Source organism: Ziziphus jujuba, chromosome 9, assembly GCF_031755915.1.
Source record: "Ziziphus jujuba cultivar Dongzao chromosome 9, ASM3175591v1".
Classification (NCBI taxonomy): domain Eukaryota; kingdom Viridiplantae; phylum Streptophyta; class Magnoliopsida; order Rosales; family Rhamnaceae; genus Ziziphus; species Ziziphus jujuba.
In genome coordinates this window covers 25539487-25556805 of record NC_083387.1, presented here as the reverse complement: position 1 = coordinate 25556805, position 17319 = coordinate 25539487, and the positions used below count along the sequence as shown (strand labels likewise).

Genomic DNA, 17319 nt, shown 5'->3' with positions numbered 1-17319 from the left:
TGAAAGCTACCTTCCATTCCACAGATTTATTGGCAGGACAAAGTTTAACTAAAGTTTCTTCTTCAACAGATTACCGTGAGGTGCAAAAGGACTTGCGACCTGTTTTGCATTAAACATGCCAAACTTATTCACTGACTTAGTGATGTATTTTACTTGACATACAAGTAACTCCTTATTCCAAAAAATAATGGCTCAAACAATTACTTTTTGGTGTCAATTGCAATGTATTTATTGAATAAAAAATGGCTCTTGCCTTGTTCAATCAGTTTAATGCATGGTTTTGGTGCAATTGATATTTGATCACTTTTATCTACTATCATGCTGATATTAACTCCTTGTCTTAACATAACTAAAAAGTATGCCTTACTGCTACTATGGGCAACATATATTTACAAAAAAGGAAAAAAAGAAAAAAATAGTGCTATTGTAGGCCTAGATAAATGAATGGATAAGATAATGGGCTTGTATTGTGGGCTTGGATATGGACCCATTATAGGGCTTGGCCTTCTTATAATTTATAATCTCTCTTTTTTTTTTTTTTTTTTGCTATGTATAATTTATAATCTCTATTAGTTTTATTTATTTATTTTTATGTATTTAAGACTAAAATAATAGATGCATTGGGTATAGAGACTGATTCTTTAAATCTCAAAATGTTCATTGATGAATTATATTGTACTACAAACAAAATCAATGAGGAAAAAAAAAATAATGATAAGAAAGAGAAACACGGATTAACCACATTAGTTTTATATAAGTTTTCGTTTTTTGTAATAATCATTTTCTATAATCCTATATTCATTATATATTATCTTATTGGTTCTGGTCATAAGTTTAACTTGAAAAATGAACATTGAGCACGTTTAACCTTTTTTTACTTTTGGTTTCATCCTAATGCATGAATGATAGAATATCAACCAATGTCTAAACTTAAACTTGATCTGCTCTTCCCTATTGCTCTGATAAACACCGAAAATAAGTTGTTAACTCCATCTAAGAGGATACATGATATATACAAAATGGGATTATTGATTAATTTTATTTAGTTATTTATTCTTATTTATATTGTTTTGGCACATCTTCATTTAGTAGATTTCATGATATACAAAATAGGATTATTGATTAATATAACAAGGTCTCTTTATTTAGTACTCAAAAGGGTGCCCTTTATTTTATGTGTAAAAAGTTTATGTCTAAATTAATCTTCCTCCAGAGTCTAATAAACATCCTTAAACGATAATTATTTGGGCAGCTTAGATCAATAAGCGATAACAAAGAGGTAGGATCTGGAGAGAGTTAAACAATACCTAGTAATTAAAGAAAGATGCGTTTGATTAATTAATTAGTGAAAATAAATAATTAGTTAAAAAAAAAAAACAGATAAATAATAACATAATATTAAAAGTTTTACTATTTATTATTATTGGTGACTATCATTAGTTTATGTGATAAATTTTAATTGAAAGCATTTAAATTTATTATTTTTTATATTAAAAATAAAAAAAATACATTTATATCTCATTAAATCTTTACAAAATTTATTTTTTCCAAATAAAATTTTAGTATATTACTAAGTTTATAATAAACCATTAATTAATATTTAAATCTCAGTCATTGAAAGGATTCAAATCTAATAACCATATGGATATGATATTCCCTTGGTCATATCTACAACATTTGAATTGTAGAGTTTTTTATAGATGGTGTTGTGTGCATGTAGTCATTTATAAAATGAAAGGAAAGATATAAGCAATATTTATTTGACGAGTGTTAAAACTTATTACATTTCACCTAGAATTTTAGATTTTAATTGAAATAACAATTATAACTTTATTTAGAGATTAAGCCCTTGGTATATAAGTATATTTGATTTAACTAAATTATAATTCTTTTACCTGAGATAATACAACCGTGTAGCTAGTTCATTTAGACCATATATAGTTACAAATGCGAACACCGTCCAAGCAAGATTTGCCATAAAGATTGCTACTTTGTTGAAGTTCCAAATAGTCCTTATATTTGATCCTGCCATAGGCTGGTGGATTGATTTCATAGTCGACCAACTTTGGTGCTGGATTAACATTGGTGTCTAGCGATGGTCCTATTTGACTTGTCACTGATATTCTTGTTTCTTTGTTGTTCACAACAGCTCGATGTACAACACTCTTGAACTTCCCGTTACTCCAGATCTAACATGGAAAACATACATATAAAAACATAAATATATATATATATATAAAAATTTTTATAATGCGGATATTCATAATGAATTATGTCCACATTAAATAATATTTATTTGAAAAATATTATCTAATATGTATTCGCAAATTAAAAAAAAAAAATTGTTGATATCCGTGAAAAGAAACTATATATAAATTGAATATTTTTAAAAATAATTATACGTCATTAGCTATATCAATTTAACTGAATGCAATGCATAAAGAAATTAAGGCACCTCAAGTTGATCGCCGATGTTAACCATGAAGGAGTTTGGAATGGCATTAGGCTTGGTATTGACCCACTTGCCATTATGGTGAAGCTGAAGTCCACCAATTCCATTTTGTGTGAGGATTGTCAAAAGGCTATGATCTGAATTGGGAGGTAATCCCATCGCAAGCTCTGGCTGTGGACATGGAGGATATAAGTTTACTATTACGTGTTGAAGACATGATTCCAAACTTAACGCCTTGAATATGCATTTGCCTTCCAGTCCCAAACTCTCTGATATTCCTTCAAGTAATTCCAAGGCCACTTCTCGGACTCTTTTGCTACACTTCAGTGAAATCTCACTGCACCAACTAATATACGTTAATTTTCCTTCCGGGGATTTGTTTTGTTGTAATATTGTTTATTACTTGGGAAAAAAATTTAAAAAAAAAAAAGACTTCCACAAATTAATTTTCATATATTTGTTTATATTATATATAAATCGAGATATGATATTGTCTCAGCAGCTTTCCTAAAGTTTATATTCAACAACAGTGAAAATGGAGATCTTGAATAAAATTACATGACTTATTCCGTAATTTTGAATAAAATAAATAAAATAATTATATATCATTTTATTCTAATTAATAAGGATTACTCTCTCTTACTCTCTCTCTCTCTCTCTCTCTCTCTCTCTTTCTCTCTCTTTTTGTTTTTCCCTTTTTCCTGAGAAATCTTGACAAAGGTTGTTATAGTTAATGAGTGACTTCGATATTTGCAATCTTTTTGTATTGTTAGCTGCACGGATCCTAACCTAATGGATCTCTGAGTAAATCCAGTCCTCTGATGTTTGTAAAAATGCCACTTGATGCTTTTGTCTTTAATTACTGTTTATCAAATTTATTTATAAAATAATCATCAAAACATATTTATTTATTAAATGATATAATAATTAAATAATATAAGTTTATTTATTTCGTTTGTATTATGTTTATGTAAATTTTTCAATCACCACTACTATTGTTCCAAATAATTAAATCAATGTAATATTTTATTTCAATTATGAAATGTGGATATATATATATATATATTATTTCTTATGGTTCCTAATTACTTAAAGTCCCAAACTTACCTAAAGTTGGTGGGTTTATTGGGGCAGTGGAACTCAGGATGCACAAAGAACTCGACAAAATCTCTCCAAAGGAGCACCTTATCTACCTAAGCATTGAAACTCGTGCCACACCTTATTGGGTCCAACAAATGCCTGCCCTCAAACTCTTCAGCAGCTGTTAATACACACGCACGCAATTACCAATTCGTGACGTTTCTCTGTTGAGGATTCGGGTCGGTCCTCTCATACTTAAGACGAGGAAGTGGATCAAATTTAGTTTGGAATTTGGGCATCAGTCCCATGTTAGGGCCTGGTTCGAGGGTCCCAAACAGACAGCCCAACAAAATTATTTTAAATAAATAATTAAATTTTATCTAAAAGTTATAAAAAGAAAATCTAACGTATTAGCAAACGATACTACCAGCAAGATAGGTAGCTACTTTTGCATTTTAATGTAACAATCATAATGGGTACTTGCCAACCTAACCGAGGAACCAAGTTTAGAAGCCAACAAACAAGTAGACAAGTCCTTCCCATAAAAGAACCCTAAACAACACAATTCTCATCACACGTTTTCTTACATTCAACCAACTTCACTGGGCTTGTTGCAAATTTACTTTACAATGAAGCTCTTCACACCCTCAACTATGTAATACTCAAAAGCATTACCACCACCCCTCTTGCATGGAAGCAAAGCTGGTGGTGAACCAATTCTTGTTCCAACCCTCCATTAACTTTGGCTTTGGGCACGCCGTGCATTAATCATTCGCAAATCCTAGCAATCCATATTACCTCGGCAACAGCATTCTTTTTGTCGATCATCATCTCTGTCAAAAAGTAAACGTGGTTTAAAATGATTGAAGACTAGGCATTTTCTTTTTCTTTTTTTCTTTTTTTAAACTTGTTTGGGGCTATATGGAGGATTTGTGAGGTAAATGTAGGTGAATTTATACTCTTAATTGGATACGAGTTGCTGGTAATTTTTTGGCCATTTCATGCTTAAAAAAATTATTTTAGGTAACATGTGTATATGGTTATGTGGTGTCACTTTTCCAATTTAGCTGTTCCTAGATGTGATATGTTTACCTTTTCTCTAATAAATTTTTAGTATGTATTAAACTACATGTCAACATCTAATTGATACATAACAATGTGATATAATATATCTTTAACTTAATACATACGTTACAATTTTATGCCATGCTGTTCGGTTCGTGTATATAACATCATATTAATATTACAAAGGTAGATCTAATAAAATTTAAAGTTGTTATTTTAATTACTAGTTTTTATGTAAAAAGTTAAAACAAAAAGAAGAAGAAGAAGAAAACAAGCGGTGAAACAATTTTTAGTCATTTTTTTTTAACAATACTTTTCTAAAGTTTATTTCTGGGGAATTCAATTAGTAGTAGAAACAAACATCGGGAGACAAAACTTATACTATAAATATTGACTTCCAATTAATTATAACTACAAAAGAAAAAGCAAAAAGGAAAAAAGAAAACTGGTGAAAGTAACGCACAAATGGTTTTATTTTAATTATTTTCTTTTATGCAAAAATGGTTTTATCTTTTTTTTTTATATGAAAAAATGGTTTTATCTTTTATGCATCCAAAAAAAAATTTTGTCTTACGTTTTGCTCGCAAAGTTTTTTTTTTTTTTTCTTTTTATATTTCTCTTTTATTGTAAACTCTAACCATGATTTTTTTATTTTTTTATCTTTTCATGAATAAACATTAACCATGGTTTAACTTTTCTTCTTCATTAGTTAATATACACCAGCAATTCCCAGATAAGACAAAAAAACACAACAGGACAACCTCATAACAAAATTGACTGTTCTCTAGAACAAAAATATTTAGAGTTCGAATCCTTTATTTCTTCAAAATAAAGTAAAAGAGAAAAGCTTCATTGCATTTTAGTATTTTCAAATTTTTGTAGTTTTGCCATTTAAATTCTTAAATTTCAAAAATTACAATTTGTTATAATTTAGATAATATTTAACTTTTGACCAACAGAATATTAATGGTCATGAATTGAACATAAAATTATCAAGTACAATTTTTTTAAAAAATAAAAATAAAAATATTAAAATGCAAAGTTTTAGAACTAGAATATATTAAACTGTATAATTTAATATATTCTAATTTTAAAATTTTTATTACTATCTTTAATTTGGAATTTATGTATTTTAATACTAATCATGTGATCTATATAAGATGATCATTAAACTCTATTAGTTAAAAATTAAATATAGTTCAAATTGTAATAAATTTTATATCAAAAGTTTAAATTGTAATTCTTGAAAGTTGAGAATGTTAATGGAAAAATTGTTAAAATTATAGATAGCAAAGTATAATAATCCAAAAAAAGGTTAAGAAACAGGATCATTTTCTTTAAAAATCTATCGCATATATGATCAGATGCCAAAGTACAGTTATTACCAAACTAAACGATTATAAATATATAGCATTTGTATTTTTTTTTTTTTTTAAGGAACAAAAACAAAACAAAACAAAACCAAACAAGCACAGAAGAATCTCAAAGAGAAAGAATTAGTTTATAACTAGGAACAAGCACAAGCACTACTAGAAGGAAAAGTTCCTTCTAATGCATATTCTTCCATTTTCCTTGCTTTAACCTCGTTCAAAACATTTCTAGCCCATTCAGAAAAATAAGTATTATTGAATCCAATTTTGCCACTCTTATAGATTGACATACAACGACGATCATCTTCAGAATAGGGACAATGGTCTCCATTAGGGTCTCTCCAAGCACCTTGGTGCTTCATTCCTGACCAGCTTGCAAGCCAATGGTGTACATATTGGCCTACACCTGCTAGTTTCAGCCAACCTTTTGGAAAGAACTCCATCACACTGCTGTTTCTATCCATTAAGAACATGTTTGTCAATTGGGCACCATGTGGAGATACCAAAATGTCTGTTGAGCTCATCAACTTCACCTGCAATATTTTGACCAAAAACATTTTGGATTTTGGAATCAACATAGGATAGCTTATTATAGCATGCACATTGAAATATGATGTTCCAATTTTAGAAGATCATATTTATAGCTTTTTTTATTTGTCTAAGAAAGTGAGAATATATATGCTAGTTTTAAATACAAAATATGTGCTTTTCTGACAAAAAAGACAGAAAAATGATGCATGATTAGGTGTCTATGATAATCAAACATTTTAATGGAGAAAAAAATATATGGAAATCGTACATAATAAATTAATCTTTGCAATTGAAACTCTAGATAGGTGTTCACCAACAAGTCCACTTTAATTGTCAGTACTTTCCTTTACAAGCTTCCAAACATAAATACAAATTAATAATATATAAATTCCACATTATCCAATATGCTTGCACATGCATTTCATCTCATGTCACGCATTACTAGCTATATTAATATTCTTTCCATTCATTTAGTTCTGCAGCACATCACTATCAAACTTTTTGTACCGTTCCATCAACATCAAGTTGGTATCCATACCAATAGTTTCATATTACATTTTTTTCAGTGGGGCAAAAAAAAAATATATATGTATATATATATATGTATAATGCGCACTAATTAACTAGTTATTGTTGCCTATTTATTTATTAAGAGAAATTATAAAAGTGCTATTGCATGTAACTCTATTTATTTTACTAGAATTAACAGTACTCCTTAATTATACATGTCTTAAAAGAATGTATATACTAATTATAATTACTAATTGTATACCATAGTACTTACTTGCTCACAAACGGTGAGATTATTGGAATAAGCCACCATTAATCTGCAACCCTCCACTTTACCACACTCCTTAGCAAAAATCTCAATCACCGCCGTCTCATTCTTGAACGACCTCGGCCCCATCCTCATAAACAAAGTCATTCCGATCTCCGGCACGGTCGTCTTCTTCTCCGAGCTTACATTGCAGTAAATCCTAGCTTTACACCTAATCAGATCATAAACCTCCATCCTCTTCTCCCTCGACATCCCTCCTTCATTATGCCTCATCACCACAGCTGTCTCAAAGCAAACCGGCGAAAACCCATCGTTTTCGACCCACTCAAACCCTTCAATGTGTTGAGGACCATCGAAAGTAGCTTCCATCAAAGTTTTCAACCACAACCCCATCTTGAACCTGAGCTCTCCCCAGTGGTAGAGAACCCACCTTTGCGGGAGTTGGGTGCAGCCGTTCTTCTTGTACCACGCCACGAAAGGCATCACGGCCGACAAGCCATGCCAAATGTTCTCGTAGTTGTAGTGGTTGTAGGAGACGAACGTTAAGCCTTTCATGAATGTTGCATTGTGAGGCAAAGCCTCTTGCCATGCCAAGGCATAGGAGTTCCACGACCCGTCGTGTGTGTCACGGCCTTTGAGGCACAGAATTCGCCCTTTCGATGATTCGGAAGGAAACTGCTGGTACTGGACCTCACCTTCTTCGTGTGTGTCGTACATGGAGCTCATGAACCACGTGTGTCCGTCAAGTGCTGCATGAGCGTAGCGCAGGTCTTTCAGCGGGAGGAACGTGACGGAGTCTCGGAGCTTGTCGGTCACGGTGGTGTTGGCGAGCTGGTTTGTAGTGCAGTTGGTGAAGATTCGGGTGGTGGTGGCTCTTTGCCAGTATTGGTGCATGAGGGACCATGGTGGAGACGGTGAAGAAGGTGGGGTTTGCAGAGATTGGATGTGGAAGAGAACGAAGAGGGCGACGCAGGTGGCTAAGATGAAGATGGAGAGTCTGGGAGAGGAGAGAGGGAGAATAGAGAAGATGGTTCTTGAGTGTTGTTTTGGGTGGTGGTGAGCTTTGTTGGTGATGGGTCTGGGGCTTCTTTCGAGTTCTGGGGGAGCTTTGATCATGGCGGTTATGGTAGGATTCAGAGGAGAGTTTTGATGGGGGGTTGATGGTTTTTGGGAAGAGAGAGTTTGCAGCGATCTGTTTTTGGGGAAAGAGGGGCACATTTTGAAGATTTACGTTACATAATTATCAAATATTTTTTCAAGTGTATACCACCTTTTCAACCATGGATCAATTGCTTTTGGCACTCTCTAGTTTTTACTTTTTATAGATTATTATCCCTTAATTAATAAAATAACATTTGTCTTTATTCTCTGTCATTGAAAACTATACATATCTACATAAATTCATGGGAAAATGATAATTATATTGAAGAGCTCGGAGCTACATTTTCAGAATCAAAATATTTTATTAATTTGTTTACTTAATTAAAGATTGGGCATAGATAAAGTCAAAAGAAGCTGCAGATTTTATGCATGGAAATTTGAAGCTCAGGTGTAATATGCAAGCAGCATCTAATTAGGTCCCAAGGAACTTAACTAATTAATGGTTGCTTTTGGCTGTCCCACGCTACACAGGAACGTGGATTGCGTGATTAAGCATCTGAAATTATTTATTAGAGGAAATTGGGAATGGCTCCATATATGGTACAATTTAAGTAATTGGATATATCATATATGTGCACGTAGAATAACCATTCCTACTGTATATATTCATATATTGGAGCTCCATTTTATCATTAAAAAGACAAATTCGCAGGTCCATTAACTCATGGATATTACTTCATGACATAAGGTTCAGTAACCCCTAATACTAAATTTCATTAGTTAAAATTCAGATGAACTGGACCATACTTGCTTTGGGATCCAACCCTTTTTAAAGTATAAAAAACAGGTCATCTTCCTCAAATTCATCAGCACTCAAATCCCAAGTAACGCATTTCCCTTTTAAAAGTAAAGGACTAATTAGCAAGGACTAATCAAAATGCTGCTGGTAATGTACAAAATGATAGAAGATTAGAAATGTGATCAGGAAGAAAATTACAAACCAGAGAGATCTGAGAGAACTAAAACCAAAGGCTGCAGATACATGACCATGACTCACAGAATCCATTTACATGGAAAATCTACAAACCATATATACTAACACTAAATTTTTCAGGTTAGACATAATTCACAAAACCAAGTCACATATTCGCAGATAGATATAGTGCTTTCCATAGCATAAAAGAAACAATCTTATGTCACCACTTGCTAAACGCTTAACAAGGGGTCAGTTTGTCTTCCAAGTCTATTATGTTTTGCCCGATCCTCTTTGGTTAAGATATCCAAAGACCCCAGGTGTGAAACTGCATTAACTAAGCTACAAGCATGCTCTTCTGAGTTCCCACTTGAACCGTCAGAAGAGAAAACTGGACTTTGACTCATCACTCAACTGACTACCAGGTAACTATCTTTTGCTTTTCAACTTTACCCAAAGTATAACAGTCACATTCCAAGAAGTCAGGTTCGCATGGTTTCTCATTTTTAACATGAATGTTAAAGAGTCTAAAATGTTGATTAAGTATTGTAGATCAATGGATATCCTGGAAAACACCATGATTGTCGATCATAAACAGAAAGTGAAAAATTCTCATCTCCTCTATATAAACACACAAGAATTGAGTACCATTCTAAAACTACTCACATGAACAAATGAAGAAACTTTGAATAACCTGTGCTACCCATTCTACAATTATTTTATTTTATTTTTATTTTTATAGTACATTAATTCTCGTTCCAAATCTAAATCATCCAAAAGGGTAATTTTCCAATGAGGCCCTTTCTCATTCTAACAAATACCAATCTAACATCAATTATACCTTATTCTAACATCAAATCCATTCCAAATCAAAGTATCTCTAGTTTTCCACATCATTCAAATTGTATGAAAGGAAACAGAAGACAAACCAAACTCCCACACTTCAACTTTTGATTCCCAGATTTGAAAAGGCCCACCTCAAACAACAAATTAGTGCATTTTCTAATCTTTGTGGTTTTTATTAATCAAGCTAAAATAACCAAAAAAACAATTTTAAACAAACACAGAACACATGCCTCCAAATGCTATAAGTCCTGCTTGTTCTAAAAACTATAAATCCTTCATTCATAACCAGAAATTAAATCATACAGATTTCTCATAACTTACTTAGATCAAAATTTTGAAACCAACTAAATAGGGGGAAAAAAAAAAAGTGATTAATTTTCACCAAAGAGACGGCGAAGCCTGGAAGCGAAAAGACCGGTGGGCTCCCGAGAGGCCTCTTGGAGAAGCGCCTGCTTGATGTTCTTCATCCGGTCGGCTAGGGTTTCTTGCTCTTGTTTGAGAGCGTAGGTGTCTTCTTGAAGATCGTGGATGCGGTACTTCTGGCCAAGGGACCTGACACTGAGAAGCAAAATTCCCGTCATGGCGAAGAACTGAATGAAGCTATCTTTGCGTTTCACGGCGTTGGCTATAAACCCCAACGTTTTCTTAGGGTTTTGGCCACCGGCGGCTGAGTTTTCGGGCCGTGCTGAGGAAGCCATGGCTGAGAGAGAAACAGAGACTGAGAGACCAAAAATGAAATGGTTGTGTTACTCAGTGTGGATGTACCACACCTTACTAATTGTGGAATTCAAACGTCGTCTTTTTATTACCGTTGACTTTGAATAAAATTCTGCTCCATTCTTTTTAACTTGATATAAATGTCTTTATTTCTCCATTTTATTGGTTTTGTATCTGTCATTTATTTTTTACGTTTATATTCCTAATTTATTAAAAATTAATTTGATTTTTTTCCCCTAATAGAAAAAGTGAAAGATTGATCTAAAGACTTATTTTTTTATTTTTTTTATTTTATTTTTCATGAGAGAATATTGACTTGCAACACGACATATTCACTAAATTTACTCCTAAGTAAAGAAGCCTAGAATATTATAAACCCTATAACTTATTTAATATATAAATATTATTTCTTCTAAAATCTATCTAAATAATTATAAATTGTTCATTTCTCATAACAAAATTTCCTTTGTTTCCTAGTAACACCCAGATGTTAATTCACTAATATCATGTTCAAACTTGGGAAATAAAAAATGAAACACTTTTAACTTTCATTACCAAGAAATAGTAAGATGATAATAATAATAATAATAGAAGTAAATTACAAATATTCTTCCAACCAAAACTGCATAAATAAACTATTTATTCACCAATTGTTATCCATTTTTCCCTCAGTGTATCAGCCAGCGGCATAATGAAGAGTTCAAATACAATTTTGGTATAAAACCCACGTGTGGAAAAACAAAACCCAAAAGAAAAAAAAAAAAAAAAAAAAGCAGAGAGAGATAGAGCACATTCTGGTCTACCATGTTTGGACTCTGTCCAACTTTATAAAAATCTATTAGTACATACAACGAAATAGAACCTTTGGTCCACGGTCAAAAATCCAAAACGCTACCTCAGAAGTCCAAACTTCCACATTGTTTGCTTTCAATACTTCTTGCTCCATTGCCCTTTTTAACATCCTTGCTATTCTCTTGGTTAAGTCCTCTACTCCGTCCAATACCTAGCTTTGGCAAACCTCGATTCAATCCCTCAAGCAAAACACAGGCTTTACACCATTTCTGCACAAAAATTCATAAACACTGAATGACCAGACGTTCCAATTAACACAAAGGGAGACCTGTATTACTGAAGTTGAGAGGGACAATTGAGGTATGTAGACAGAGCGGAACACAAACACGAAAACACAGAAAGCACAATATAAAGAGATGGTTATTAATGATTTTTAGCACTACATACATAAATGATAAGCATCTTCTAATTTCCATTATAATCATATGTTAATCTTTATAACATAAGATTCTTCCATACCTTCCAAAAGAAATGTTTATACACAAGAAAATTGCAAGCAGATGTAGAATTCGACCCTACTCTAGACACCTTACAGGGCAAGTAGCAGTCTAATTTGGCATAATGATTTTAATAGCCTAATGTAACGTACAATGTTCCAAAATATTTAAGATGCCAACCAACCACATGGTGGCCCTTTTGTCAAAAGCAAAGAGGAAAGAGAGGAGTATGTAAATAAATGTTTAATATATTTCCCAAGAAGTCGAATATCACATTTGCAATAGAAAAGAACAGTTCTTTTAGTTTCCCATATAAATACAAGGGGGCACACAAAATGAAAAAGAAAACTGCCAATCTAAAGTTTATCAGAGAAATGAGTCTTCAACATGAAAAAAGTCCAAAGATATGACAGCCAAAATTTCATCAATAATTCAGGTAGAAGCAGACGGGTAAATTACCTGGCTTGAAATGTAACCACAGCGTTCACAAGTCCCCTGCTCTGGCATTTTTGTAGAAGTGGAAATCCTGAAATCCTCTCCTGATTTAATTATGTCAAGTATGGCCCTTGGTCTGTATTAGTAAGAAACTAAGAGAAATGTTAAGACCAAGTACTACAAAGAAACAGAGATTATTCAAAATTAACTGATTATTTGTCAAAACTAAAAGCCAAAAAAGGCTGTAACATTTATCAAGGTAACAACCTTATTCGTTCTAGATCCTTGATGAACTCACGAGCAAAACCACGATATGCATTTGGAGAATAAATACCTGTTAATTTGAATGAAATAATATGTAAGATTGACATGAAAAAATAAAACAGAGCAGATATCAGTAACATCCAAGGTAAAACATTATATTTCTAATCAATGTGCTGCATGTTTAAGGGCATGATCATGTTCCTTTGCATATGAAACAGGAGAATTAACATATGGAACAGAACTTTCAACAAAATTATAATATTCACAAACTATTTTATAGCACAATCGCAGAACCCAAGCAATAAAACAAAAGGTTTAGCATTGGTGCTCAACTGCATGAGATCGACCAATAGCTAATGATCAATAACTAATCTTTCTCAAGGAAAATCAATATCATCGAGATAGATGCTGCATACTTTTTCTAATGATCAATAACCAATAGAAACAAGCAATAACCAATCTTTCTCAAGGAAATCAATATCATTGAGATGCTGCATTCTTTTTCGCTATGAACTTGGTTGATCAGTATAGATTTCATTTCATGGTGATTTGATAGAATGTTTCCAAAGTCACAACTTCGATTTCACACCTCAATTCAAAAATAGAAAGAAAAAATGGAAGAATACAACACAATTAAAATCAAAATGGGAAAGCGAGTGGTTACATTCAGTGGAGAAGTAGTCCAGCCTCTTGAAATATGCATACGTAAATTTCTGGTTAAGGATTTGCAATGAATTCGAACTATTTAATGAAGATGAATTGCAGATAGCAAGAATTACATTAGGACTAAGTGTGATTAGAAGGATATATAACAATCTCTTTCTCATATGTGTACTTGAAAGGTTTGCATCTTGGAATTGGTCCATCTTCACCCGTGGTTATTGCAGTACATCTACTCAATCTTCAAAGAAAAGACAGCAAATCATAAAAAGCACACAAAGAAAAGGAAAATAAAAGAGAGACAAACCTCGACTCATAAAGTCTTACCTAGCAATATCACCTCGTAGGATATTTAGGAGAACTGTTTCAGCAATATCATCTGCATTGTGTCCGGTGGCAAGCTTGTCTACTTTCAGCAATGCAGCACCTCGATCAAGGGCCTTCCAAATAACCCCCCCCCAAAAAAAAAAAATATCAATCTATTTCCCCCTCAAAATGACCAAACTAGAAATCTTTCCAGCCAGTCAATGCTCAGGACAGAATTAATTTTGCTATTACAACAAACTTGTACTTTATGAAGACTTCATGACTTTTGGACATTTAAACTCGGTCAATATTCACTTATAGAAATTTGATCAGGTAGATAATTTCTTTGAAGATTGGACCAAAAAAGTCATAGAAAATAATGAAGCTATGATAACTTAGAATTGCTTACATTAAACTATGACCATAACTGTTTACCTGATACTTAACAAAGTTTAACCAAGACAGTGGGAAAACAAAATGCTTTAAATTGTAAATTGTAAACTACATAAATAATCAGGAGATTGCTTTTGATTATAACTTGAACACCAGACACAAAAAGCATGAGTACATCATGCAAACGTGTAAGCATGCACAAGCTACTCACAATATACGTGATAGAGTAGGTTTGAGTGTTTTGAAAAGATTCCAGTATATAACTTAATATAAGCTGTAAGAATATTTGGCCATATGAGCAACCATAGAGCTTTAAAATAACAGCTCTGGCACAAAATGCATGAACATGTGTATGCATGAACATACAAAGTCCCCGCATCTCTGAAAAAATAACAAATGCACAATTCAAGAGATGAAAACGTAGAAATAATTGCATGAGTTCTCAATTAATGCTGTCTGCCAACAGCAGATGCAGAGGTTCATGAATAAGATTAAAAGAATTTATGCAAATAATATTAAAAGAATTTATGCAAATAATATAAAAAGATATTATGTTCTATACCTGACGGCGAAAAACACCACAAAATGTACAATTATTTTTTAGACCGATCATCTTCACCATTTCATCCATTGTCCATCCATACAAATCCTTGTAGGAGACAACTTTAAGAGGCAGTCCATACTTGAAATAAAGAATCAGAGTCCAAGTTACTCACTGAAGATAATAGACAAGGAAAAAAAGAAAGATACTTGGCAAGTTTTTGACAGGGTATTGTAATGAATTATAGAGATTGTTCAAAAAAAACAAAGACGATGAAAAGGAGCCTCATACAGTGGAAGATACCCACACACAGAGGAAAATATAACACTCTCTTTGCATGTGGTCAAGAGTATAAAATGGGCGGTAAAGTACTTCTTACTAAAGGTTCGCCAAAAGTAGAAATAAACAATTTTCCAATCCTAAAGATCAGCTAACCTGTATTTCATTTCTTTTGACAGTTTCAAGTGAATCATCTCTGTAGCCAGTAATTCCCTCATCAACTGATAAGAGAAAAAGATCAAGACCATAATTGTTCCGCCTATTTAATTCTGACAGTACATAAGCGAGGACCGTGGAATCTACATAGAAAATGGAAATACAAATGAGAACAAATCAACAAGATAAAATTCAAGAGAACATCATCAAACCTAGCAAGAAACAGCCAATTGCTTGACATAAAATGCACAAAACACAACTATAAAAGTGTAATATACTTTCTCAACTTGGCAATTCAAATGAGTAGCCTAATATAATCATCATTGACACAAGGACTGGCATATCACTTCTGATTGGTCATACAACTATAGCTTGATCTGAATAGTGTAACTAAATTTAGGTATCTTCAACTTTCAATAACAAACAGAGTTAGCACATGTATTCTTGACCAATAGTGTGGGAGGAGATGGGAGAGAGGTATCAAGTTCCCATCTCAACACAGACAAATTAAATACTTTTCAATTAACCCCCTTTAGCCTTTATCCTGGAATTCTACATAAAAAGATGGACTCTATGGATTATAGCTTCACGTGAATTGTGCTCCTGAACTTAGGAGGTTCCAGCTTTCAATTAAAAACAGAGTTCACACAAGCAATATTGCCTAACCATGAAAGCAGGCCTTTTTTTTCTTTTTTTTTTTTTTTTCCCCTCAGTGTTCTAGTTCCAATATCCTCAAAGAGAAATTACATGCTTTTAAAACAACCCAATTTGCTTGTATATATAATATGAAGAACTCTGGGAATGAAACTATTCAAGAAGAATCATGTGGGCAATATTTTTTAAGCAATTACAAGAATAAGATGTGCATGCCCAAAAGAAAAGACCAACATTAATAGAAAAACAAAAAATAAATAAAAAAATCGCACATCCTATGTAAAATCCAAAATTAATTACTAGCATTTAAAATTAATAGTTTGTTCTACAGAAAGTAAGAAAACGAGCATATTTCATTCACCTTTTCCACCAGAAGCACCAATGGCAATGCGTTCACCAGGCTTGAACAGCTGGTTTTCCACAATTACTTGATGAATCTCCTCCTCAAAGACTCGATAGAAACACTCCCTGCAAATCTTCAGTAATAAAAATTCCCAAGAATTAAAACAACGACATAAAATTTGAACTTTGAACTAACTCAAAACACACAACGCATAGGAAACTTATAATTTTTGAAATCCTCTATGATTCTCGGCAGCCAAACAGAACAGAAGGGACACAGGGAAGATTACCTGCTCAAGGGTTTTGGGTCTCTTAAGCGCAGCTCTTCTCTGGTTACAGACGCAACACTGGCGAGGCCCCGCCTTCTTTGGCTTGGCATCGCCTTCTTCCTCCATCTTCGCCGAAACGGCTTCAGAAGAGGTAATATGAACAGAAACAGCCGAAACTTATTAAATATGGTATAGCATATAATTCTATATCATACTATATAATTATATATATATATTTTCCTACAAAATTGATCAAATATATATATATATATATTTGCCAAAAAGTAAAGCTATTTCTTCTTCTTCTTCTTCCTTTTTAGCAGGGCAAATTATATAATTATAATATTTATACCATATATTCCATTTGAAGTACAAATAACAAGAATTTAAGTGACAGAAACAATTTTCATTTGGTTCCTTTTTCTTCTGTCAAAAAATAAAATTGAATTGTGACGTTTCCACAAAATTTTTAAAATGTATTAAAAGAAAAAAATATATATGAAACTTTAAAATTATATAGAAAAGTCAATGAATAATCGAAGAAGCTAGGAAAAAAAAAATAATTGTGACAAAAATTAAGAGAGATAAAAACGGCTAGAGTCCTATTATTATTATTATTATTATTCCTTTTTTAGTTTTCAACTGTAGTCATATACACCTTTTCTTTTTTGAAAAAGTGTACAAACTCCTATTAGGCTTTACCAAATTTCAAAGTTTGACCCAAAAAAAACAAAAAAAAAAAGTGAGTATGTGAAAAAAAAAAAATTGAAACTACAAAAGGATTATATATAATTTTTTTAAAAATAAAATGTATATAT

The 17319-nt window shown here is 32.4% G+C and overlaps 3 protein-coding genes and 1 pseudogene across 3 annotated transcripts; all 4 read right to left on the bottom strand.

Annotated features, from left to right (window-relative positions):
* Positions 1-1922: 1922 nt before the first annotated feature.
* Positions 1923-4297, bottom strand: LOC107427595 (2-oxoglutarate-dependent dioxygenase 19-like; annotated as a pseudogene).
* A 1781-nt stretch (positions 4298-6078) lies between these two features.
* LOC107427594 (uncharacterized) lies at positions 6079-10205 on the bottom strand. Its single transcript, XM_060811419.1, has 3 exons — positions 9379-10205; positions 7283-9274; positions 6079-6500 (listed from the first exon to the last, which is right to left on the bottom strand). The coding sequence occupies exons 2-3, from the start codon at positions 8492-8494 to the stop codon at positions 6105-6107; spliced, it is 1608 nt and encodes a 535-aa protein (XP_060667402.1). The 5' UTR covers positions 8495-9274; positions 9379-10205; the 3' UTR covers positions 6079-6104.
* A 139-nt stretch (positions 10206-10344) lies between these two features.
* Positions 10345-10966, bottom strand: LOC107427616 (uncharacterized). Its single transcript, XM_016038000.4, has one exon. It carries the CDS (start codon positions 10892-10894, stop codon positions 10568-10570), a length of 327 nt encoding a protein of 108 aa, XP_015893486.3. The 5' UTR covers positions 10895-10966; the 3' UTR covers positions 10345-10567.
* A 570-nt stretch (positions 10967-11536) lies between these two features.
* On the bottom strand, positions 11537-16795 carry LOC107427612 (cytoplasmic tRNA 2-thiolation protein 1). Its single transcript, XM_016037994.4, has 10 exons — positions 16523-16795; positions 16252-16366; positions 15237-15379; positions 14823-14942; positions 13889-14001; positions 13710-13802; positions 13566-13606; positions 12905-12971; positions 12662-12773; positions 11537-11974 (listed from the first exon to the last, which is right to left on the bottom strand). Exons 1-10 carry the CDS (start codon positions 16625-16627, stop codon positions 11810-11812), a joined length of 1074 nt encoding a protein of 357 aa, XP_015893480.3. The 5' UTR covers positions 16628-16795; the 3' UTR covers positions 11537-11809.
* Positions 16796-17319: the final 524 nt, after the last annotated feature.

Bases quoted from the DNA above. Each gene is read 5' to 3' on its own strand.
- LOC107427612 (XM_016037994.4), bottom strand. From the start codon at position 16,627: ATGGAGGAAGAAGGCGATGCCAAGCCAAAGAAGGCGGGGCCTCGCCAG. The intron at 13,607-13,709 runs ATATCCTTCTAA...CCAGAAATTTAC, and splicing joins TATGAGAAAGAGATTGTTAT to GTATGCATATTTCAAGAGGC. The intron at 11,975-12,661 runs GTAATTTACCCG...ATTTTTGTGCAG, and splicing joins GTGGTTACATTTCAAGCCAG to AAATGGTGTAAAGCCTGTGT.
- LOC107427594 (XM_060811419.1), bottom strand. From the start codon at position 8,494: ATGTGCCCCTCTTTCCCCAAAAACAGATCGCTGCAAACTCTCTCTTCC. The intron at 6,501-7,282 runs GTAAGTACTATG...AAAATATTGCAG, and splicing joins ATCTCACCGTTTGTGAGCAA to GTGAAGTTGATGAGCTCAAC.
- LOC107427616 (XM_016038000.4), bottom strand. From the start codon at position 10,894: ATGGCTTCCTCAGCACGGCCCGAAAACTCAGCCGCCGGTGGCCAAAAC.